Source organism: Colius striatus, chromosome 18, assembly GCF_028858725.1.
Source record: "Colius striatus isolate bColStr4 chromosome 18, bColStr4.1.hap1, whole genome shotgun sequence".
In the NCBI taxonomy this organism is placed as follows: Eukaryota; Metazoa; Chordata; class Aves; order Coliiformes; family Coliidae; genus Colius; species Colius striatus.
In genome coordinates, this window is record NC_084776.1 from 12393530 (window position 1) to 12418182 (window position 24653).

Below are 24653 nucleotides of genomic sequence, written 5' to 3' on the forward strand. Positions count from 1 at the left end.
ACCAACCTGCTTGGGAAGCCTCCTGGGTGGTGGTGCTGCAGGGGGAAGCATGAACAGTGACAGGAGGTTGGAACTCTCCAAGGAGAGCTGGTTGTGGACTCTGGCTGAAGACCTGGGAAGGCAAGAGATAGGAGACCATGGGTTGCAATCATGATGCTTTCATTCTCCAACAGCTGGAGAGCCAGCCCTGCTTCATGGAGGGTCTAATGCCAATGAGACACACTCTCAGGTGTCAGGCTGCCTGCCACAATGGAAGACTCCAGCAATATTAAGGGTGAGATGCATCCTCCCACAGACACAACAACACACTGGACCTCCATTGCCATCACCTTGCTCTTACACAGTACTGCTGTCAGCTGGGACCTGGCACTCAGCTGTGGCCATGCTCATCATACTGGGTGAAGCCCAGGCAAGGAGGATGGTGAGACCCCAGTGAATGGGTGATTCCACCTCCTTGCCAGCTGCCCTGTGACCAGCTCTAAGGTCTGGACTCAGATCTGTGATGCTGAAGTGCAGGATTACACTTCAATTGTATTCAGAAACATCCTTATAGTCAAAACTTCATCTCACCAAGTGCCAGATCCTGCCCTTGAGCCACCCCAAGCCCAGGCAGCTCCAGGCTGGGGCAGAGGGGCTGGAAACTGCTGCAGGGAAAGGGCCTGGGGGGGTTGGTGCCAGCGGCTGAACAGGAGCCAGCAGCGTGCCCAGGGGGGCAAGAAGCAAAGGGCAGCCTGGCTGGGATCAGCAGTGGGGTGGCAGCAGGAGCAGGGCAGGGACTGTCCCCTGTGCAGGGCCCTGGGGAGGCTGCAGCTCCAGGGCTGTGTCAGTGCTGGGCCCCTCACTCACTGCCACAGGGACACTGAGGGGCTGCAGCGTGGCCAGAGCCGGGCACAGAGCTGGGGAAGGGGCTGGAGCACAAGGGGCTGGGGAGGGGCTGAGGGAATGGGGGTGTTGAGCCTGGAGAAGAGGAGGCTGAGGGCAGATGGGAGCCCTCTCTGACACTCCCTGACAGGAGGCTGCAGGGAGCTGGGTCTGTCAGCTCAGGGAGAGCCACCTCCTTCAGCCACCCCCCTCTGTGAGCCTCCTTCATTTCAGCCTCCTCTGGGATAAGGTGGGGAAGCCCATTCCGGGCTGCACTGGCAAGAAGCACCTCTCCATGGGTCTGTTGCTCCCTGAGACTTGGACAGAGCAACAATATTCAGGATGAGTTTGTGTGCTGAACCACTGGCAGATGGACAGGGAGTGCCCCATTGCCCCAGGTGCAAGAGGGGGCCAGAGCTGGCACAGCCTGGCCCTCAGGAGACTGGTTTTAAATTAATGGGCACATCACTGTATGTTTGGGCACCTGTGGCTGTCAGCAGATGCCACTGCAACCTGCTGAAGAGGAGCAGGCAAGAGAAGGCAGGTAAGAGGGCAGATTAAGGACCCTCGAGGACAGAAAGGCCTGATGGCTTCCTAGCTCTTCCAGGAACCACAGAACCATTTTAGTTAGAGAAGCCCCTGAAGCTGCTGCAGTCCCAGCCCTGCCCTCACCCTGCCCAGCCCAGCACTGACCCCTCAGCACCTCAGCCCCAGGGCTTTGGGATCCCTGCAGGGCTGGGCACTGCCCCAGCTCCCTGGGCAGCCTGGCACAGGGCTCACACCCCTCTCAGGGAAAAAGCTCTTCCTACAAGAACTCATTATATTGCAAGAAGACAAAAGCACTAGTGGTGGAACTCCATAAGCACCAGCTGTGCACAGCAGTGGTACATTTGACGTGCAGCTCCCTGGATGTGCTCACAAGTAGATGTCTTGGTGCTTGGGACACGCTACCTGCAGCATGTCTGGCCCTATTCCTCCCTGCTCTCACCTCTTTCCCTTCACCCACCACCCTAACCCTAACTCCCTCCCTCTCCTTGTCCTCCTCCCAGCCAACTCTTCAGCCCCTCTCTCAGGTCTCTGCAGCCCCTCCAGGGCAGGGCTCCATGCTGCTGGGCACCTGCAGCCCCAGGAGCTGTGTCCCTCATCCCCAGCCCAGCTCCCCAGGATGTGTACCCTACCATGAGCATGTCCTGTGCCCAGGAGCTGGGGACTGGCCTACATGATGGAGCAGGTGAAGCCACAGCACTCCTTCAGCAGGGTCAGACCTGTCTTGGTCACGTATGGTGCTGAGGTTTGCTGCCCTCTGGAAGTCATTTTCTTCTCTTTGACAGGAGCTGCAGGAAGAGGAAACAGTAGCTGCCAAGTGGTAAGGGCACAGACCCATTGCTGCTTCTTACAGCACCCTTCAGGGCTAAGGTGCTGTCCCTCCTGAGACCCACAGCTTGGTGTGAGTTCTGGCATCCAGGAGGCACATCACCACATGTGCTTCTTGGCAGGACTAGGCAGAGGGACCCCAGGCTGGAAAAGCCTCCCACTGCACCAGAGAGGTGTTCTCCCAGGGATGATGGAAGCACAGGGTGAGTGGCCACCAGAGGCTGTGGAGATGGCAGGACTGGATGGACACCACAACTTGTGGCCTTAGGTAATGGTGTGATGAAATAGCAGGAGTTGGAAAGGGTCAGAGGAAGTACATCAAGCATAAAAGGACACCTATTCATCTTCAGAGGACATGGAGGCTGGGAAATGCCAGAAGAGAAATGGAAGCATAACATCTGTACCAGCTAGGGATGTTCCCACAGCATGATCTCAAGCACCAGCATCCCCCAGTTGCCATTTGCCCACACTCGCCTCCAGCAACTGATGGCCTCCATGAGCCAGCCCCATGCAGAGCAACAAAACCCTGGAGCCAGAGCAGGTGGGAAAGGGGAGAAACTGCCAGGGAGGTTCAATGCAAGGAATACTAGTCATCAGCCACCTACTTGCTTTCTGGAGGTAGCTTTTGGAGAGCTTACTTTGCAGGAACTCTGCCATCTCCTTGTCTTCTTCCCTTTCCCTGTGACAAACAGACTGGTTAGCACTCAGGAAAGGAGTAGCAGGCAGCCAGGAGCAGATCAGAGGACAGACTGTCCTCAGCCCAAGGAACAGACAGCACCCACCTACCTGAGCCTCTCAAACTCCACATCATCCACCAGGAAATCCCGGGTTTCCACCAGCTTGTGGATCTGCTGCACCAGCTCCTCTTCCCTCTGCTTCTCCTCGTTGGATTTCTCATTCTCTGCAGCACAGGGAACACATTTAACACCCCAACACTGGCCATCCCAACCATGCCAAGGCCAAGGTGGTTTGCCTCTGATCAACCTGGGAGCAAGATATGGGAGTGGAGGGTAAAAGCCAACCCAAAGTAGCACCTGGATCCAGATACAGGCTGCTAAATAAGCAGCCACTTCATCCCAAACCGCCCTGGCTGGGAGGAGACAGGTCTGCTGGCGTCAAACTTTGAATTTTTAGCTTCTCTCCAAAATTGTCAAGGAGCTGAGCACTGCAAGATGCAACTGGGAGCTCAAGGGCCCCTGGACAAGCTGACCTCTGGGGAGAGATGATGACAGCTCCTCTGGGGCCTTCTGCCTGCACTGCTGAAGGGGCTGGGTCAGCAGGCTCAGGAGGGTCACTCAGATGTTGTCTTTCAGCCAGGATGTGTTTAGAACAACAGAATCATTTTGATTGTTAAAGCCCTTGAAGCTGCTGCAGTCCCAGCCCTGCCCTCACCCTGCCCAGCCCAGCACTGACCCACAGCCTCAGCACCTCAGCCCCACGGCTTTGGGATCCCTCCAGGGCTGGGCACTGCCCCAGCTCCCTGGGCAGCCTGGCACAGGGGCTGACACCCCTCTCAGGGAAACAGTTCTGCCTCAGCTCCAGCCTCAACCTCCCCTGGGGCAACTCCAGCCCCTTTCCTCTTGTCCTGTCACTATTTGGGAGCAGAGCCTGACCCCCAGCTCCCTGCAGCCTCCTGTCAGGGAGTGTCAGAGAGGGCTCCTGTCTCCCCTCAGGCTCCTCTTCCCCAGGCTCAACACCCCCATTCCCTCAGCCCCTCCCCAGCCCCTTGTGCTCCAGCCCCTTCCCCAGCTCTGTGCCCAGCTCTGGCCACACTGTTTGGATGTTGCTTTAGCCTTGGTTGGCACCTAAAGTCTCCACCTCACCTACCCGGAGCAGGATGGAACCCACTCAGGCCACAGATCTTTGGGCAGTGATTTAGTGAAGACCTGGGAAACTGTCCCATCACTATGAAACCACCTCCTACATAAACTGGCAAGTGGGGTATGTGGGGATGACAGAAGTGGGGCTAAGGTCAAGGATAACTGGAGAGCTACCTGAGGTGGAAACGACGACTGTCTGTGCTGCAGCTCTTTAGCACCATTTCTGACTTCAGCAGCCAGCTCTAAAATCAATCTAACACAGGATGGATCAATCTCCAGCTAAATACAAATGCAGCAAAACTCACAGCATGGAGCAAACCCTGCAGATGGGGTCTCAGCAGGCACCTAAACCCTCTATTGATTGGCACTTTGAAGCCTGCTGTATATCTACCAGAGGCACTGCTGCAGAGCTCTGAGCAGGGGCAGCTCCTCATCATCATCATGTTGTTACAAACATCCCCAGCAAACAAAGGTTTCTCCAGCTGTGGTCTTGTGTGGGGAGCAAGCTCAAGCTTCCCAGCAGAGAAAACTGATCTGGGCTGAGGTCTGGACCACAGCTACTGCTCCTCAAGCACAAAGTGACCTGGCTGTGGGCACTCTGCAGCAGCAGCTGGAATAGGAGCAGCTGATGGGAATAGGAGCCCTCCCTAGTGCCATGTGAGTGCCACACAAACAACAGGCTGTACACAGTCACACCACCTGGCTGGTGTTAATCAGCAATCTGCACAGCACAAAGAGTTAAGAGGGTCACTGCATAAACCTGCTGATGTCAGAGCCCATGGTGACTGCTCTCTGAGTCATTACAGCCACTGTGGTGTGGGGAGGTTTCAAGCCAAGGGTCTGGCTGAGCTCTGAGTAAGCACTGATGTGTGTGAATCTGCAGCTGAACCCAAGTTCAGTGCCCATGCTTAGGGATGATGTGCTGCCACAGTCTCAAGGCCACTGATTTGCAGGATTTTTCCAGCACATCTTGATTTGAGGCAAGTTATAAAAAGAAGACAAAAAGAATATCCCCAATGCAAGGAACATTTCTGCTCTCATCTGAGTCTGGGAATGCTGAAAGGGAAAGATCAAAGCAGATGAAGGAAAGCCAACCACATTTCTCCAGCTTCAGAAAAGGCCAAGTTTATCTCTGGTCCTGAGCCATCATTTAGGTCAATCCCTGTTTCATGAAGTAGAGCTGTTTAAATTAAAAGCCCACATGAGATTTGGGTCTACAGTTTGCAAGCAGCTCCTGTTTCAACAGCAAAATCCTCCCCTCCCCTGTCTGAACCTCCCCCTGGTCACAGTCAGGTTGCATTAAAGTAGCCAAGCCCTGCACATTAAAGCAGCAGCTGGGCTCTGAGTGCTGCAGAGTCACAGCACAGCCACGCTATGCCATTAGCAAGAGTCAAGGTTTCTTGCCACTCTTGGCTTTGAGATGACCTTGGGTACAGAACTGATGAGCTGAGCTGCCAAACAGCTGTGCCCAGCTGGTCCCTCCTCTGCAGGCACAGCCCTTGCTCCACACTCATTGGTGTCAGTGAGTGAAGCATCTTCAGAGAGAAACTGGTGGTGGAAATAACTGGGGGCCAAACCTTAATGCTTGGGGGGGTACAAATGAGCAGAGATATGTCTCCATCTGCTTCAGAAAACACACATCAGGCTCTTACTGGAGGATGAGTGAGGATGTCCTGGGAGAATCACAGCATGGTGGGGGTTGGAAGGGACCTTTAGAGCTCATCCAGAGTCCAATCCCCTGCAGAAGCAGCTCCCATAGATCAGGTCACACAGGAACGTGCCCAGGTGGGTCTTGAACCCTCCAAGGAAGGAGCCTCCACACCCTCCCTGGGCAGCCTGGGCCAGGGCTCCCTCACTCAAACACTGACACAGTTTGTCCTTATGTTTAAATGGAACTTTTTGTGTTCCACCTTCATCCCATCACCCCTTGTCCTGTTGCTAGATACCATTGAAAAAAATGCTGCCCCAACCTCCTGACACCCACCAGATCCCCCCTCAGTCTCCTCTTCTCCAGACTAAACAGCCCCAGGTCCCACAGCGTTTCCTCAGAAGGAAGATGCTCCAGTCCCCTGATCATCTTGGTGTCCCTGCACTGGCCTCTCTGCAGCAGTTCCCTGTCCCTCTGGAGCTGGGGAGCCCAGAACTGGACACAGGACTCCAGATGAGGCCTCAGCAGGGCAGAGCAGAGGGGAAGGAGAACCTTCCTTGACCTGCTGCCCACACTCTCCTTGATGCCCCCAGGCTGCCATTGGCTTCTTGCCCACGAGGGCACGTTGCTGGCTCATATTTAGCTTATTATCAACCAGCACTGCCAGGTCTCTCTCCTGGAGCTGCTCTCCAGCAGGTCACCCCCAGCCTGTGCTGGTGCAGGGGGTGTTCCTCCCCAGCTGCAGGACTCTGCCCTTGTCCTTGTTGAACCTCAGCAGGTTCCTCTGTGCCCAACTCTCCAGTCAGTCGAGATCCCGCTGAATGGCAGCTCAGCCTCTGGGGAATCAGCCAGTGCTCCCAGTTTGGTGCCAGCAGGGAACTTGCTGAGGGTCCCTCTGTCCCCTCATCCAGATGGTTGATGAAGATGTTGAACCAGACTGGCCCCAGAACCCATCCCTGTGGAACTCCACTGGCCACAGGCCTCCAGCTCCACTCTGTGCCATTGCTCAACACCCTCTGGGCTCTGTCATTCAGCAGCTCTCCATCCACCTCACCTCCACTCATCCCAGCCACAGTGCCTGAGCTTTCTGATGAGGATGTTGTGGGAGACAGTGTCAAAAGCCTTGCTGAAGTCAGGGTAGATGACATGCTCTGCTCTCCCCTCATCCAGCCAGCCGGTTCTGCACTCATAGAAGGCATCAGGTTGCTCAGACAGGATTTCCCCTTGGTGAAGCCATGTTGACTCTCCCTGATAACCACCTTTCCCTTCATATGTTCAGTGATAACATTCAGGATGAGTTGTTCCATCACCTTTCCAGGGATGGAGGTGAGGCTGACCGGCCTGGAGTTTCCTGGGTCGTCCTTCCTGCCCTTGTTGCAGCCTGCAGTGACATTGGCCTTGCTCCAGCCCTCAGGAACCTCGCCTGTGCTCCATGGTTGTTCAAAAATGATGGAGAGAGGCTTAGCAACCACAGCAGCAGCTCCCTCAGCATCCCATCAGCACCCATTGACTTATGAGCCTTAAGCTTGGCCAACAAGTCTTTAACCTCTTCCTCTTCCACCCAGGGCAAGTCCCCTGCTGTCCTGGCCATCCTGTTATCCCTGCTGGATTGGGCTTCCCGAGGGTCAGCCTTGGCTGCAAAGACTGAAGCAAAGAAGACATTCAGTACTTCAGCCTTCTCTGCATCCTCAGACACCAGGGCACCCTCTGTGTTCAGCAGCGGGGTCACATTGCCCCTCACCATCCTTCTGCTGCTGATGGACTTGACAAATGCCTCATTGCTGTGCTTAACATCCCTGGCTACATTTAATTCTAGAAGGGCTCTGGCCTTCCTAGCTGCACCCCTGCATGCCCTGGCAATGTTCCTGTACTCGTCCCAAGAAGCCAGCCCCTGTTTCCACCTCTCATAGATGGCTGACTCTGCCTGAGTTGTCCCAGCAGATCCTTGCTCATCCATGGAGGCCTCCTACCTCCTTTTCCTCCTTTCTTGCCCATTGGGACACTCTGATCCTGGGCTTGGAGGAAGTGCTGCTTGAAGACTGACCAGCTCTCATGGGCACTTCTACCATCTAGAGTCATATCCCATGAGATCCATCCAAGTAGATCTTTGAAGAGGCCAAAGTTGGCTGGCCTGAAATCCAGGGACACAGTCCTGCTTTGTGTCCTGCCTCTTCCACACAGGATCCTGAACTCTACCATCTCATGGTCACTGCAGCCAAGGTTGCCTCCAACCTCCACATCCCCCACCAGGCTCTCTCTATCCATCAGCCCCAGGTCCAGCAGCACACGCCTCATCGTTGGTTCCTCCATCATCTGCGACAGGAATTTGTCATCAACCATCTGCAGGAAGCTCCTGGACTGCATGTGCTTGGCTGTGTGGGGTTCCCAGCAAATATCAGGGTGGTTGGAGTCCCCCATGAGGACCAGGGACTGTGAGGCAGCTCCCAGCTGTTTGTAGAAGGCCTCATCCACATCCTCCTGCTCAGGTGGCCTGTAGCAAACTCCTACAACAGCATCACTTGCCATGCCCTGCCCATTAATCTTTGCCCATAAGCACTCTCCTCTCTCCTCATCCCCACCCAGGCACAGCTCAGTACACTCAGTACATCAACTGCTCCCTCACATAGACAGCAACTCCCCCTCCTTGCCTTGCCAGCCTGTCCTTCCTAAACAACCCAGAACCCTCCCTGGCCGTGTGCAGCCATGGCAGCTGTGCCACCAAGGCTCTGTGAGCGCAGGGAGGTCGTAGCCCCACGTCCACACCCACAGCTCCAGCTCCTGCTGCTCCTTCCCCAGGCTGCTGCGTTGGTGTAGAGGCAGAGCAGGGGCTGACTCACACACACAGGTTCCCCTGGGTGGGTGCAGGAGGTTCCTCCCCAGTTTGGCTTTCCCTCAGGGTGCTCAGCCTTCTGCATCTCAGCCCAGTGTGCAGATGAAGGGCATTTATCCTTGCATTCCCTGTCCTGCCCTGTTTCCCAGCTAGAGGGGACAGCTGGTTCTGTTTTGCTTCTCCCCTCACACATTTATCACACCTTTTGCCATGGACTGTTTGCCTTTGAACATCCTGAATGATGAATTCAGCTAAACCAGGGACATTGCCACGTCCCTTTGGCATGACATCGCCCTAGCACCCATCCCACCCTGGCTGCAAGCAGGGATCTTCCCCTGGCAGCTCCTGCCATCTGCCCCACCACTGACACACAGTTCTGACAGGGCCACAGCCAGAATTCACTACCTCTCCTCCTGCTGCCTGCAAAGGGGCTGCTCCATGGTCTGACAATGTCCCCACTTGTCCTCTCAGCTCCTTTGGGGATCCTCCTCAGTGTACAGGGCAGGTCCCACCGTGTCAGCACTCACCACCACCTCGCTCAGCTCCTGATCTCCTATGCCAGATTGATGCTCTTTCTCAAAGGACTCATGTTGTTTCTCCTGCTCTGTTTCCTCTGTCCTTCAGCCCAGACCTGGACAAAGAGCCCCTGGCAGTACTGCAAGCAGCAAAGCTCCCAAGAAAGACCTCAGGTCAGAGCCATGGAGCCACATTACTCGATGCTGTCTGCAGTAGCAGTGTCTCTGGGAGCATACTGGGCTGGGAGATGTCCAAGAGCTTCTTGCATCTCATGGAAACCTTTCTGCAGGTTGCAGTGGCAGGATGCAGCTCTGAAGCTTTCCAAAGCCTTACCTGGAAGAGCTATGAGGGTTTGCAGCTCCTGTTTCAGGCGGCTGATTTCTTTACAAAGCTGAATGTCATCCATCCTGCAGAGACACAAAGGAAACTGCTGAAGACTGGGAGAGAAAAGGTTCCAAATCTCCAGAGCACCATCCAACCAACCCTGGAAGGCAATGCCCTCAATGCCCAGAGCAGGGAGCACAGATTTACCTCCCTTGCCATGGGAAATAGCAGCCCAATTCATCTCAGAGCCATTGTGGGAGCTACGTGGGTTGTGTCACTGCTTGTTGGCAGGGAAGAGGTTTCCTCACTCTAATGACAATGAAGCCTCATTAAAACCTGGCACATCCAGCATACAACAGCATCTGTGTTTCTCCTTTTCCCAAAAGAAGAATCCCCAAACAGCAAAATCCAAGCCCAAAAGGAAGCTGCTGCCAGCCAGGAGCTGGCATCTCTGTCCTGCACAACTACAGCCAGGTAGAGGAATGAAACACAACAGAGTCAGGGGGGAATGTGCAAACTCTGCAGGTCATTTCAGCAGAAAAGGAGGCAATGAAACCATCTGTGTGTCAAGGCACAGCCCAGCAGCAGAATCCCCAGCAGGAGGGGCTCAACCCCAATGGCCATGGCAGCTGCAGATGGGGACATGTGGCCAAGTCGGTGCTGGAGGCACTTTGATGCTGCCTCAGAAGCAGCCACTCAGCCCCTCCATGGGTGTGCTGCCTCAGGTGCTGCTCTCTGGGGCTGCCAGAGAAGCCTTGACACTATTTATTGGTCTGTTTCAGATAATCACATGCCTGTGCCCTTGCCAGGGCCCTGCCTGGGCATGGCTGAGGAAAGGTGGTGCCTGGCCATGATGGGCACCAGTGCTTCAGTTTGAAGAGCTTTATGCACTGCCCATGGTGAGGGAAACTTCAAGAGCAGATAGAGACTTCTCTCCAGCATGAATCAAGCCATCCTCAAGAATCTCCCCTGAGGATGTGACTGCACAGAAGACAAGCCACAATTCCAATGCCCCCCTGTGCTGCCTCTGTGGGCTGTGCTCCCCTCCCTCCTGAGCTCCCATGCCAGCATCCCCTGGCTTTAGAGACCTCCTTGCTTTGCCCTTTAGGGATCTTTCCTCAAAGCCCTCCTGGCTTCTATGTCTGCAGATAATCCATGATCAATTCATGAGCTGCTGCCACCTTCACTGGATGTGCCTTTGGTCCCTTTTGAAATACAAGTCACTAAAAGCCTTGTGTGCATCTCCAGTGGTCCTGCTGGTCCTTCCCCTGACTCACCACACCCACTCTTCCTGGGATGAGCTGTTTGCTGGAGCCACTTGAAGATGCCACTTTGTCAGCTGTGATTGAGGACACCAGAAGTGAGGGAAGAGAAAACAGACAGACTGATGAAGAGGGACCATGTGAGATGCTGCTGCAGGAGATCATCTCAGGCAGAGGAGAAGAAGATCTCCTCTTGGCTCTGTCAGTTTTTGCACTACCTGAGTGTCTTCATTTGTTTGCATAGTTATGGGCAGGTCCATCAATGCCAAGGTCTGGGAGCTGCATGTGGAGAGCAGGAGCATCTGAGTGTCCTTTCATTACCTGCTCATAGTCCTGTGGTGCTGAGCCCTGAGCTTGTGTGAGGAGACTCACCAGTGGGGAGATCTGCATGGGACACATGGGCACCAAGCTGAGTGGCAGAGATCCACTTCTTAAAGTGAAAGGAAATGGTGAAATGGTAACTGAAATGGTACTGACATGAGATTGGAGCTTAAATCTGTGGGAAATGGTGAGAATAACAAACAGGCAACATCAAAAATCCTCATTTCAATAACACAGGGAAGAGATTGCAAAGAGAAGCACCCAGAAGGCTGCTGCTGGGGCTGAGATTCCTTCTGCCACTGGTGATAAAACTCCCTGCAGCCTCAGCTGCAGCCACAGGAACCTGCCTGCCCCAGGAGCACAGATGGACACCCACAGGGATTGCAGATCTCTCTGTCTGCCCTATACAAGGGGAAATAACTGTGAGTTCTGTCACCTTCCAGAGCATAGACATCTCAGAAATGTTGGAACAGCTTCGTTGGACATGTCCACCACGAAGGAAAACGTGATCACTACCAAGTGATCAGATGGGTCACTCCCCTGCTTGGCTGCACAGCAATGGAGACATCCATCTCCACAGCCCCACACTCCAGCATCATGAAAAACATATTTTATCCCCATTGGGGAAAAATAAAAGCCCCTGCAGCCTCAAATCCTCATCCTTGTAAACTCTGCCCTGCAGAACCCAGGCCTGGGATCCCTCTTCCCCAGCAGCAATGCCCAGGGAAGCCCTTGGCTTTAGCTGAGAGCCACAGAGTCGATGTCCCAGTTGCCCACAGCAGCTCCAAACCACTCAGACACAGAATCCTGCCCTTCCTAAACTTCCAAGTGATCACTTCTGCAGCCATGGCCACCCTGGTACGTGATTCCTGTAGGTAATTTCCAAGTGCAAGCCAAGGAAGCAAACAAAGAGATGGGAAGAAGCAAGAGATGTGAGTTTTGACAGCACCTGTGAGACTGAGGCACTGGTTGCCATGGAAAGCATTTAAGAAATACACTTTATGATCTCCAGAAATCCTCTTCAACAACATGTTCATGGGGAACTGTGCCTCAGAGAGGCTGTCACTCCAAAGCTGAGCCTCTGACCCATAGTCCAGCCCACAGCTTCCCCAGACAGCAGATTTACATGGGCCTCTCCAGGCTTTGGTGGTCCCTGGAGAGCTGGGACCAGTGGGGACCAGACACAGGGAGCAGACATCAAGGGCTGCAGCCCAGTAAATGTGATCTTTGCTTTCTGTTGAGCTGACAGCATGGGATATCAGGATTGGGCTGACTACAGCAATTTAGTGGTATTAAAAAGCTCAGTCAACACAGATCATGAATCCTGGTCAGTCCTTTTACCTCCCAAGCCATCAAATCTCCTGAGCTACCCAGGGAGCATGTCTGTTATCACCCTGAGTGCTGGTTAGCAGCACTGCAACACAGTGGCTGTTTGCCTTAACTGTGAAAGGCCTGCAGATTTTCACTCAAAAGCTGCTTTCATGACTGAAATGGAGCCTGAAGAAACCTTTTCCCTCCTCACCTGGCTGCAAAGGCTGGAAGTGGAGAGCGGGATGTGGTGTGGAGTTGGACATCAGCTCCTAGTGCTGAGCCAACCCCAGTGGGTCCCACCCCAGCAGCCAGGAGGATGGAGGAAGAAAGGAGAAGCTTGGGGGGATACAGAATCCTTCAATATGAGGACAGTAAACTGTGGTGGTGTGGCTGTTCAACACCCACAGACCTGTGAATCTCCAGATAGCAGCGATGAGCCACCAAACCTCAGATCCCTTCCCAAGCACAGTCCGAGAGCCACAGGCTGAGGAAGAGTATGGACTCACAGGGAAAACAGGGCTCTGGGACCTGGAAATGTTTGATGGAGTTAAGTTCATTCCATAAAGTCTATCTGCATGGCAGCAGGCTGGGTCAAATCATCACAGCATCAGTGGCAACTCTGTAAGAGGGACCTGTTCAAGCCTCTTCCAAGGGGAAGGGCAAGTGGTGGGGAAGGCTGGTGGAAAACGAGGTGGAATGAGGTGGCCTTGGCTCTGCCCATCCCTGGGGATGATCTGTGTGGCATCAGCAGGCACAAAACCTTGTGGTGTCCCTGGGAATGGGGGGCAGCACCAGGAGGGGCAGGTACTCACATGTAGCGCAGCTCTGACTCCCTCCTGACCAGCATCTCCCGGAGCCGCTCGATCTTGAAGAGCTCCCCTTCGATGTCATCGATGGTGGTGGTGGAGTCAGCCATGGAGACAACCTCATCCTCTGCAAATGAAACAGAAGCCATGGCAGTCAGGTGGCAAATGGGCACTGAGGAGAGCAGGAGGCACAGTGCTGTCACCAGGACCCTTCTGCAAACACCACACCAGCATAACCACTAAGCACATGCACAGCTTTACACTTGCTCCCAGACCTGTAATCACAGAATCATTTTGGTTGGCAAAGCCCTTGAAGCTGCTGCAGTCCCAGCCCTGCCCTCACCCTGCCCAGCCCAGCACTGACCCACAGCCTCAGCACCTCAGCCCCAGGGCTTTGGGATCCCTGCAGGGCTGGGCACTGCCCCAGCTCCCTGGGCAGCCTGGCACAGGGCTCACACCCCTCTCAGGGAAACAGTTCTGCCTCAGCTCCAGCCTCAACCTCCCCTGGGGCACCCTGAGCCCCTTTCCTCTTGTCCTGTCATTGGAGAGCAGAGCCTGACCCCCAGCTCCCTGCAGCCTCCTGTCAGGGAGTGTCAGAGAGGGCTCCTGGCTGCCCTCAGCCTCCTCTTCTCCAGGCTCAACACCCCCATTCCCTCAGCCCCTGCCCAGCCCCTTGTGCTCCAGCCCCTTCCCCAGCTCTGTGCCCGGCTCTGGCCACGCTGCAGCCCCTCAGTGTCCCTGTGGCAGTGAGTGAGGGGCCCAGCACTGACACAGCCCTGGAGCTGCAGCCTCACAGTGCCCAGCACAGGGGACAGTCCCTGCCCTGGACCTGCTAGTCCTTGCCACTCTGCTGGGTACTGTCACAAGTGGTGGCCCAAGGGGCACTGAGCTGTCAGCAACTGTGGTTTGCCTTTGTGCTTTAGGTGAGGCTGAGCACTGGAGCAGCTCTGCTCTGGGCTGTGTTTGCATCCACACCAGCAGAGCCTCAAACTCACACACAACAGGCACCAAGTATCTGCAGGAAGGAGCCCTGTGAGGCCAGCTGGCCACCTTGGCTGAGCCTGCAGCTCTCTTGAGCTTTAGGAACACAGATGAGCTCCCTTGTTTGTGCTGGCTGTGCTGCACACTCTGCTCACACCACTGCTCTGCCAGGCTCTGTACAGCTCACCCTGCTCACACCACTGCTCTGCCATGCTCTGTGCAGCAAACTGCTCACACCACTGCTCTGCCAGGCTCTGTGCAGCACACTGCTCACACCACTGCTCTGCCAGGCTCTGTGCAGCACACCCTGCTCACACCACTGCTCTGCCAGGCTCTGTGCAGCACACTGCTCACACCACTGCCCTGCCAGGCTCTGTGCAGCACACTCTGCTCACACCACTGCTCTGCCAGGCTCTGTGCAGCACCCTGCTCACACCACTGCCCTGCCAGGCTCTGTGCAGCACCCTGCTCACACCACTGCTCTGCCAGGCTCTGTGCAGCACACCCTGCTCACACCACTGCTCTGCCAGGCTCTGTGCAGCACACCCTGCTCACACCACTGCCCTGCCAGGCTCTGTGCAGCACACTGCTCACACCACTGCCCTGCCAGGCTCTGTGCAGCACCCTGCTCACACCACTGCTCTGCCAGGCTCTGTGCAGCACACCCTGCTCACACCACTGCTCTGCCAGGCTCTGTGCAGCACACTGCTCACACCACTGCCCTGCCAGGCTCTGTGCAGCACCCTGCTCACACCACTGCTCTGCCAGGCTCTGTGCAGCACACTGCTCACACCACTGCTCTGCCAGGCTCTGTGCAGCACACCCTGCTCACACCACTGCCCTGCCAGGCTCTGTGCAGCACACCCTGCTCTCACCACTGCTCTGCCAGGCTCTGTGCAGCACACTCTGCTCTCACCACTGCTCTGCCAGGCTCTGTGCAGCACACTCTGCTCTCACCACTGCTCTGCCAGGCTCTGTGCAGCACACTGCTCACACCACTGCTCTGCCAGGCTCTGTGCAGCACCCTGCTCACACCACTGCTCTGCCAGGCTCTGTGCAGCACACTGCTCACACCACTGCCCTGCCAGGCTCTGTGCAGCACACTCTGCTCACACCACTGCTCTGCCAGGCTCTGTGCAGCACACTGCTCACACCACTGCTCTGCCAGGCTCTGTGCAGCACACCCTGCTCACACCACTGCTCTGCCAGGCTCTGTGCAGCACACCCTGCTCACACCACTGCCCTGCCAGGCTCTGTGCAGCACACTGCTCACACCACTGCTCTGCCAGGCTCTGTGCAGCACGCCCTGCTCACACCACTGCTCTGCCAGGCTCTGTGCAGCACACCCTGCTCACACCACTGCCCTGCCAGGCTCTGTGCAGCACACCCTGCTCACACCACTGCCCTGCCAGGCTCTGTGCAGCACCTTGCTCACACCACTGCCCTGCCAGGCTCTGTGCAGCACCTTGCTCACACCACTGCCCTGCCAGGCTCTGTGCAGCACACTGCTCACACCACTGCCCTGCCAGGCTCTGTGCAGCACACTGCTCACACCACTGCCCTGCCAGGCTCTGTGCAGCACCTTGCTCACACCACTGCCCTGCCAGGCTCTGTGCAGCACACTGCTCACACCACTGCCCTGCCAGGCTCTGTGCAGCACCTTGCTCACACCACTGCCCTGCCAGGCTCTGTACAGCACACTGCTCACACCACTGCTCTGCCAGGCTCTGTGCAGCACACTGCTCACACCACTGCCCTGCCAGGCTCTGTACAGCACACTGCTCACACCACTGCTCTGCCAGGCTCTGTGCAGCACGCCCTGCTCACACCACTGCTCTGCCAGGCTCTGTGCAGCACACTGCTCACACCACTGCTCTGCCAGGCTCTGTGCAGCACACTGCTCACACCACTGCCCTGCCAGGCTCTGTGCAGCACCTTGCTCACACCACTGCCCTGCCAGGCTCTGTACAGCACACTGCTCACACCACTGCTCTGCCAGGCTCTGTGCAGCACACTGCTCACACCACTGCCCTGCCAGGCTCTGTGCAGCACCTTGCTCACACCACTGCCCTGCCAGGCTCTGTACAGCACACTGCTCACACCACTGCTCTGCCAGGCTCTGTGCAGCACACTGCTCACACCACTGCCCTGCCAGGCTCTGTACAGCACACTGCTCACACCACTGCTCTGCCAGGCTCTGTGCAGCACACTGCTCACACCACTGCCCTGCCAGGCTCTGTACAGCACACTGCTCACACCACTGCTCTGCCAGGCTCTGTGCAGCACACTGCTCACACCACTGCTCTGCCAGGCTCTGTGCAGCACACTGCTCACACCACTGCTCTGCCAGGCTCTGTGCAGCACACCCTGCTCACACCACTGCCCTGCCAGGCTCTGTGCAGCACACCCTGCTCACACCACTGCTCTGCCAGGCTCTGTACAGCACACTCTGCTCACACCACTGCCCTGCCAGGCTCTGTGCAGCACACTGCTCACACCACTGCTCTGCCAGGCTCTGTGCAGCACACCCTACTCACACCACTGCTCTGCCAGGCTCTGTGCAGCACACTGCTCACACCACTGCTCTGCCAGGCTCTGTGCAGCACACTGCTCACACCACTGCTCTGCCAGGCTCTGTGCAGCACACTGCTCACACCACTGCTCTGCCAGGCTCTGTGCAGCACACCCTGCTCACACCACTGCTCTGCCAGGCTCTGTGCAGCACACTGCTCACACCACTGCTCTGCCAGGCTCTGTGCAGCACACTGCTCACACCACTGCTCTGCCAGGCTCTGTGCAGCACACCCTGCTCACACCACTGCCCTGCCAGGCTCTGTGCAGCACCCTGCTCACACCACTGCTCTGCCAGGCTCTGTGCAGCACACTGCTCACACCACTGCTCTGCCAGGCTCTGTGCAGCACACTCTGCTCACACCACTGCTCTGCCAGGCTCTGTGCAGCACACCCTGCTCACACCACTGCCCTGCCAGGCTCTGTGCAGCACACTGCTCACACCACTGCTCTGCCAGGCTCTGTGCAGCACACTGCTCTCACCACTGCTCTGCCAGGCTCTGTACAGCACACCCTGCTCACACCACTGCTCTGCCAGGCTCTGTGCAGCACACTGCTCACACCACTGCTCTGCCAGGCTCTGTGCAGCACACTCTGCTCACACCACTGCTCTGCCAGGCTCTGTGCAGCACCCTGCTCACACCACTGCCCTGCCAGGCTCTGTGCAGCACACCCTGCTCACACCACTGCCCTGCCAGGCTCTGTACAGCACACCCTGCTCACACCACTGCTCTGCCAGGCTCTGTGCAGCACACCCTGCTCTCACCACTGCTCTGCCAGGCTCTGTGCAGCACGCCCTGCTCACACCACTGCTCTGCCAGGCTCTGTGCAGCACACTGCTCACACCACTGCCCTGCCAGGCTCTGTGCAGCACACTGCTCACACCACTGCTCTGCCAGGCTCTGTGCAGCACACCCTGCTCTCACCACTGCTCTGCCAGGCTCTGTGCAGCACGCCCTGCTCACACCACTGCTCTGCCAGGCTCTGTGCAGCACACTGCTCACACCACTGCTCTGCCAGGCTCTGTGCAGCACACTCTGCTCACACCACTGCTCTGCCATGCTCTGTGCAGCACACTGCTCACACCACTGCTCTGCCAGGCTCTGTGCAGCACACTGCTCACACCACTGCCCTGCCAGGCTCTGTGCAGCACACCCTGCTCACACCACTGCTCTGCCAGGCTCTGTGCAGCACGCCCTGCTCACACCACTGCTCTGCCAGGCTCTGTGCAGCACACTGCTCACACCACTGCCCTGCCAGGCTCTGTGCAGCACACCCTGCTCACACCACTGCTCTGCCAGGCTCTGTGCAGCACGCCCTGCTCACACCACTGCTCTGCCAGGCTCTGTGCAGCACACTGCTCACACCACTGCCCTGCCAGGCTCTGTGCAGCACACTGCTCACACCACTGCTCTGCCAGGCTCTGTGCAGCACACTGCTCACACCACTGCTCTGCCAGGCTCTGTGCAGCACACTGCTCACACCACTGCCCTGCCAGGCTCTGTGCAGCACACTGCTCACACCACTGCCCTGCCAGGCTCTGTGCAGCACACTGCTCACACCACTGCTCTGCCAGGCTCTGTGCAGCACACCCTGCTCACACCACTGCCCTGCCAGGCTCTGTGCAGCACACCCTGCTCACACCACTGCCCTGCCAGGCTCTGTGCAGCACACTGCTCACACCACTGCTCTGCCAGGCTCTGTGCAGCACACCCTGCTCACACCACTGCCCTGCCAGGCTCTGTGCAGCACACCCTGCTCACACCACTGCCCTGCCAGGCTCTGTGCAGCACACTGCTCACACCACTGCTCTGCCAGGCTCTGTGCAGCACACTCTGCTCACACCACTGCTCTGCCAGGCTCTGTGCAGCACACCCTGCTCACACCACTGCCCTGCCAGGCTCTGTGCAGCACACCCTGCTCACACCACTGCCCTGCCAGGCTCTGTGCAGCACACTGCTCACACCACTGCTCTGCCAGGCTCTGTGCTGCTGGGAAAGTATCACATTTCCAGGAGCCTCCCCCCTTGCTGAACAAGGGGATGCTAAGGGAGCTAAAAACTGCTGGAGAGAAGGACAGGAATTTCTCTTTCTAGACCCACATAAACCTCAGGCCTCTCCAGCCCAGACATGAGCCTGTGTGTGCATCTTCCTCTAGTACATGCCAGGAACAAATGCTGGGCTCATATAGCACAGAGCTAAGGAGCCAGGGAGGTGAAGTTCCATCCTTCCCAGCTCACTGAGGGAAAAACCCCCACAGCACCCAACAGGCCAGTTCAGCTTCCTCACCCTCTGAGCATCACTTCTATAATCCCTGGAGGAAACTGAGGCAGGGAAAGGGAACTCCACTTGCTCAGAGCAAGAGGCAAGAGCCTCACAGCCAAAGATCATCAGCTCTGCCTCTCCTCTCTCTGATTCACACCCAGTATCCCTCTGATGCCCCACTGCTGTGCACAAGACACACCAATGCCCACGAGGATGCTGTGCTGATCCACACAGAGCACAGCAGCTCCTGCCCTGTTTTATGGGGGTAGCTGAGGTCTTGCTCCCTGCTCAGCTCCCACCTCCCAGCCTGGTCTGGCTCTGAGACACACCACTTGTGAGCTTGTTATCATTGAGCTTGTTATCACTGACTTGCAGCTGCACATTTATCAGACATGGGCTAATGTGGTTCTGCTGTGATGCACACAACACATGGGCTGGGGAGAGGGGGCTCAGCAGCTACAGCAAAGCCAGGTTGTGAGAAAAACATTAAAGTCACAAACTTCAGGGGCAAATTCTGCTTCCTTTGAATCTTTACCTCTGAGGCTTTGCTTTCCTGCAGCCCTGGGACTTCCCCTGTGCAGGGAGAAGGGGAAGCACAGCCAAGGAGTACCAGCTTCAGGAGCAGGATTTTCCAGGCAACTGAGAAATGTCAGAGACACCAGAGCTGGAGTGTGTGGTTTGGACATCCCAAACAGGGCCCAGACCCGTGCTGAGGGTTACAGGGCACAAAGAGATCAGCATTAAGGCACAGACAAAAGCCTCTGCACCCACTGCTCCTCTGCTCAGCATGGAAAAGTGCTTGAGAAATCATTTCCACAGTGAGGCATGTTTCCAGGGCTGCTTGCAAAGGTGGTTTATCAGCAGAAATAGGAGTGCTCTGTATGAGTGTGATTGATTTGGAGAACAGTTTTTTCCTGCTTCTGGCTTAGAAAGTCATGAAGGATCCACAGAGGCATCTATCCCTTCCCATGGCCCTGTCCAACTAATGCCAGCACGCTGAATTCCTGCTCTCAGGAGCCAGCACCTGCTCAGAACACACTGCTGAATGCATGGCTGGGACTGTGGGGTTGGATGCACTGCCCTCCATCAGCTCTGCTACATATTTGCACAGAAACCTTCCCTCAGCCTTGTTTCCAGGGGCCTGAAGGGGGTTGCTAAGGGGATTGGACTGTGGTTGCTGCTGTACAGGGATGCAGTTGCTAGGGGACTGGAGTGTGGTTGCTAGAGCACCAGGATTCTGAGGTCCCTTGTCCAAAGCATCCTGCTGCTCTGCCACCCCACAGCTCACCATCCCAGCAAGAGCCTGGGATATTTTGTTGCACCCACCCCCAGCACCACTGAGCTGCTGTGGCAGGGCCAGGCAGGATCTCTGCCACGGGCACACAGGTACCACCACACAGGACAGTGCACGTGGATGTACCATGGGTGTTTGTTTGCAGGCAGATACTGCCTGAGCCAGAGAAGCACAGAATCATTTCAGTTGGAAAAGCCCCTGAAGCTGCTGCAGTCCCAGCCCTGCCCTCACCCTGCCCAGCCCAGCACTGACCCACAGCCCTCAGCACCTCAGCTCCACGCCTCTGGGATCCCTCCATGGCTGGGCACTCCCCCAGCTCCCTGGGCAGCCTGGCACAGGGGCTCACACCCCTCTCAGGGAAACAGTTCTGCCCCAGCTCCAGCCTCAACCTCCCCTGGGGCAGCTTGAGCCCGTTTCCTCTTGTCCTGTCACTTGTCACCTGGGAGCAGAGACCAACCCCCATCTCACTGCAGCCTCCTGTCAGGGAGTGTCAGAGAGGGCTCCTGGCTCCCCTCAGCCTCCTCTTCTCCAGGCTCAACACCTCCAGTGGGCAGTTTGGGCAAGGAGAGGCTGAGAGAAGCAGGCTGAAGGATTGTTCAGACACTTGGAACAGGGATCAGAGAGGTCTGTGCTCCAGAATACCTCCTGGACAAGGCTGTGGGCAACCTGACCTACTCAACCTGCTTTGAGTTGAACTCAGTATCTCCAGATCCTCCTCCTGGTCCAAATTCCATGCAATGAAATTGGTCTGGAACAACCTACTGGGGTGTGCATGGATCTTCCCTGCCAGTTCAGAAGATGCTTCCTCCAGGCAAGGTGGTGCTGAGCTCCCAAACCCCAGGAGCTACACGTGGACCAGATGACAGCTCTTCCCAAAGGGCTCTGTGCTCCCTGTGATGGCAGAGACACCATACAGCAGCCACACATGGCAGGTCCAGACACTTGGAGCTCACAGGGGATTCAAACTCAGCACATCCTGCAAGCAAACAGTTGGGCAGAAGATCTCACTGGAAGTGGTTTTGCCATTGCTGAGAATGGGCTTCTTACACCCTCCCTAAGTGCCTGCCACCAGCAAGGGCCTGAGGCAGGGATGTTTATTAAAGCAGTGACCAAGCTCACAGTCCTGAGTCTGCCTTTGGGGATGGGGAGGGATGATGCCCATGTGCTGCCCAGGGGTCTGTTTGCTCATGTGGCTGCACACACAACAGCACAGTCAGACACAGAAATCAACCCCATGCTGCCTGAGCCAAAGGAGCCCTGACTGGCACCATTTCAGCCAAGGAAGGGAGAGACAACTTTGATTTAAGCTTGGAGATGCTCTAATCGTCACACATGGCCCAGGGGAAGCAAGTATCACTAATGAGGAGTATAATAGCCAGAGACTTCCACTCCATATGGCTTTGGTGAAAACATTTAGCCAGCCAGCAGCGAGCCTGAGATGAGTCACAGCAGCAGCCAGCACAGGGCTGAGTTTCGAGCAATTTGCTGCATGATTAAAGTTGGAGGATTGATTGATGGGCCCCTGCAGAGCAGGTCACAGCTAAAGAGCTTGGGCTCCATCCCAAGAGGCCTTGAACTCAGCCATGTGCTTTCCTCAGCCACAGAAAGCAGCAGGGGCAGGGGGCATTCAGCCTGTCCAAACCAGCCCTTGCTTCACTCGATAATGAGAGTGATGGGAACCTGCTGCTCAGCTCCAGGGAGCCTTATCAGAGGGGTGCCATCCCCACCACCCACCTCCCTGCCAGGAGGGACACAAGCCCTCAGCACTGCCCAAGATAAGCTCACCAGTCCCAGAGGGCAGAGTCATGCTCAGGATGGGTGGGATCACAGCACCTGGCAGCCTGCAAACCACAGCACCACTTCCCTGCCAGTGACCCTCGAGTAAACCCTGGAGAAAGGTGCAGCCTTGGCTCAATGCAGCCAGGGAGGTGTCTGTGCCTGTTTGTTGCAGCCAGCACCTTTGGGGCCACAGTAGCCATAAAAAAAGATGAGAGTTCATGGGTGAAGCACCTTGAGATGACTTATGGGGGGGAGGGTATCAGCATGGGTGTAGAACCCTTGCTGTGTGCACACTCCCCTGGGTCACCTCCTCAGCACAAGCACAGCAAGAGGCTACATGAGCTCGGTGTTTCACAGGTTGTCCTGAGATTCCCTGGCATGACAGCAAACAGCAGACCAGAATCCAAAAGAAAAATGACCATCTCTATGTTCCTGCCCATCACAAGGGTCCCCAGGAGCTGGGAGTTTACAGAGCAGCATTAAACCACCACAGCCCTGTTTGCAGGAACCCAAAAGGACACCCAGCCCCCTGAGCCCAGCCCCTCAGCCCCCTGAGCCCAGGAAGTGTTTGACTCTTCCCTGGACCACCCTGTCACCCAGCTGCTGGGAGCAGAGGATCCAGGTGATGGGAGTGCTCTGACCCACCAAGGGCAGGGTCTCCACATCGCCACTTCTCAGGCAGGGGAGGTTAGGAGTAGACATTGTCATGCTGAAAGGCACAAAAGGAGAACAACTAAAACTTCAGGCAGCTCACCAAGGAGCTGAGCAGCATCCTGGGCAGCACCCACACACGATAGTACCAAGCACAATGCTGGAGTTTGCTCTGTCCCTCCTTCCCTGTCTTTTCAGCTGCCTGTCACCATCCCGCTGGGTGCAAGGGGCTGGGGGCAGAGAAGGGTGAGGAAAGGGATGGAGGGATGTCACGCAGAGGGGCTGCAGGAGCCTCCCCTCCCCAGCATGCTGCCCTCAGCCCAGCATCGGGCCCCTTCCTCCTACCTTAAGGTCGGCGACTCTGCCCAGGACAATCTCCCTGGTCAGTGCCCTCTGCCCACCCCGTTTGGTACCGGAGGAACCGGTCAGGGAGGCGAAGAGCGGAACGGGCACCCCGGTCTCCCGGACACAGCCATGCCCAGAGCCGGGCACAGCCGGGCACGGCAGCACCGCGGTCCGAGCGCTGCCCGGCAGCATCGGCCGGCTGGCGGGCGGCAGCCCTCCTTCCACCTCTCCTTCCCTCCTTCCACCTCTCCTTCCCTCCTTCCACCTCTCCTTCCCTCTTTCCACCTCTCCTTCCCTCCTTCCACCTCTCCTTCCCTCTTTCCACCTCTCCTTCCCTCCTTCCACCTCTCCTTCCACCTCTCCTTCCCTCCTTCCACCTCTCCTTCCCCCGGCTCCTTCCCTCCTTCCCCCGGCTCCTTCCCTCCTTCCACCTCTCCTTCCCTCCTTCCACCTCTCCTTCCCTCCTTCCACCTCTCCTTCCCTCTTTCCACCTCTCCTTCCCTCCTTCCACCTCTCCTTCCACCTCTCCTTCCCTCCTTCCACCTCTCCTTCCCCCGGCTCCTTCCCTCCTTCCCCCGGCTCCTTCCCTCCTTCCACCTCTCCTTCCCTCCTTCCACCTCTCCTTCCCTCCTTCCCCCGGCTCCTTCCCTCCTTCCACCTCTCCTTCCCTCCTTCCACCTCTCCTTCCCTCCTTCCACCTCTCCTTTCCTCCTTCCCCCGGCTCCTTTCTCTCCGTCCTTCATCTCCCCCTTCCCGCCACTCTCTCCGCATCGCTCCTGCCCCGCTCCCCATGGCGGCGGCCGCGGGGGTCCCCGCGGTGTCCGAACCGGCCGTTCCCCCCGCCCCAGCCCCAGCCCCAGTCCCGTCCCGTGCCGTGCCGTGTCCCGTCCCGTCCCGCCGTGGCTCACCCGGGCAGCGCGGGGGCTGCGGCGCGTGCCGGGGGGGGGTCCCGCCGCGCTCCATCGCCCGGCGCCGCCGCTCCCGCCACGCCCGCGGCGCCCCCTGGCGGCCGCACCGCAACCGCGCGCCCCCGCGCCACCCCCGCACGGACCCGCGTGCGGAACGCCGGCGGAGCTGGGGGCAGTGAGGGGCTGCTGCGGGAGCCTGATCGCGCCTTGCAGAGCTGGGGGGGGTCAGAGCATGGGGCCAGGCCTCATTAGCACTTGGGAGTACCTAAAGGGTGGGTGGCAGGGGGATGGGGTGATGCTCTGCTCTGCACCAGGGGTAAAGGACTTAAAGCTGGAACACAAACAGCTCCAGTGGCACAGAGGAGCAAGTCCTTTGGTGCTGAGGTGAGGGAGCCCTGGCACAGGCTGCCCAGGGAGGGTGTGGAGGCTCCTTCTCAGGAGGTTTCCAACCCCACCTGGACACGTTGCTGTGCCCCTGATGGAGGGAACCTGCTGGAGCAGGGGCTGGATGAGCTCTGCAGGGCCCTTCCAGCCCCCACCATGCTGGGATTCTGTAATTCAGCCTTCACAGCTCAGGTCTCACAGAACATCCACAGGTGTGCCCTGCAGCTGCAAGGAAAGAAGCCATGGGTCAGTCTGGTGAAATACATGGCCAGACTGTTCTGTCACACGACACTGTTTAAACTGCACAGCTTTCTCTCCAACATGAGCTCGACCTGAGGAAATAACTTGAGTCCTCAGAGCCTGGGCTTGCTGCTTGCAGCAGCCACTGGCCTTTGTCACAGCT

General features: G+C 57.1%; 1 protein-coding gene across 2 annotated transcripts; it reads right to left on the minus strand.

Annotated features, from left to right (window-relative positions):
• LOC133627176 (bMERB domain-containing protein 1-like) lies at positions 1-23902 on the minus strand. Of its 2 annotated transcripts, none has more exons than XM_062010880.1 (7): positions 23867-23902; positions 13080-13200; positions 9383-9456; positions 3022-3136; positions 2841-2914; positions 2040-2195; positions 1-112 (listed from the first exon to the last, which is right to left on the minus strand). In XM_062010880.1, exons 2-6 carry the CDS (start codon positions 13181-13183, stop codon positions 2077-2079), a joined length of 486 nt encoding a protein of 161 aa, XP_061866864.1. In that variant the 5' UTR covers positions 13184-13200; positions 23867-23902; the 3' UTR covers positions 1-112; positions 2040-2076. The 2 variants fall into 2 exon arrangements, with proteins under 2 accessions (XP_061866864.1, XP_061866863.1); XM_062010879.1 differs by lacking the exon at positions 23867-23902 and adding an exon at positions 19089-19146.
• Positions 23903-24653: the final 751 nt, after the last annotated feature.

Coding starts and splice junctions, on each gene's coding strand:
- LOC133627176 (XM_062010880.1), bottom strand. CDS start 13,183: ATGGCTGACTCCACCACCACCATCGATGACATCGAAGGGGAGCTCTTC. Junction 3,137..9,382: donor AACCCTCATAGCTCTTCCAG/GTAAGGCTTTGG, acceptor CCTGTGCTGCAG/AGAATGAGAAATCCAACGAG. Junction 2,196..2,840: donor AAGCTACCTCCAGAAAGCAA/GTAGGTGGCTGA, acceptor CTCTTCCTGCAG/CTCCTGTCAAAGAGAAGAAA.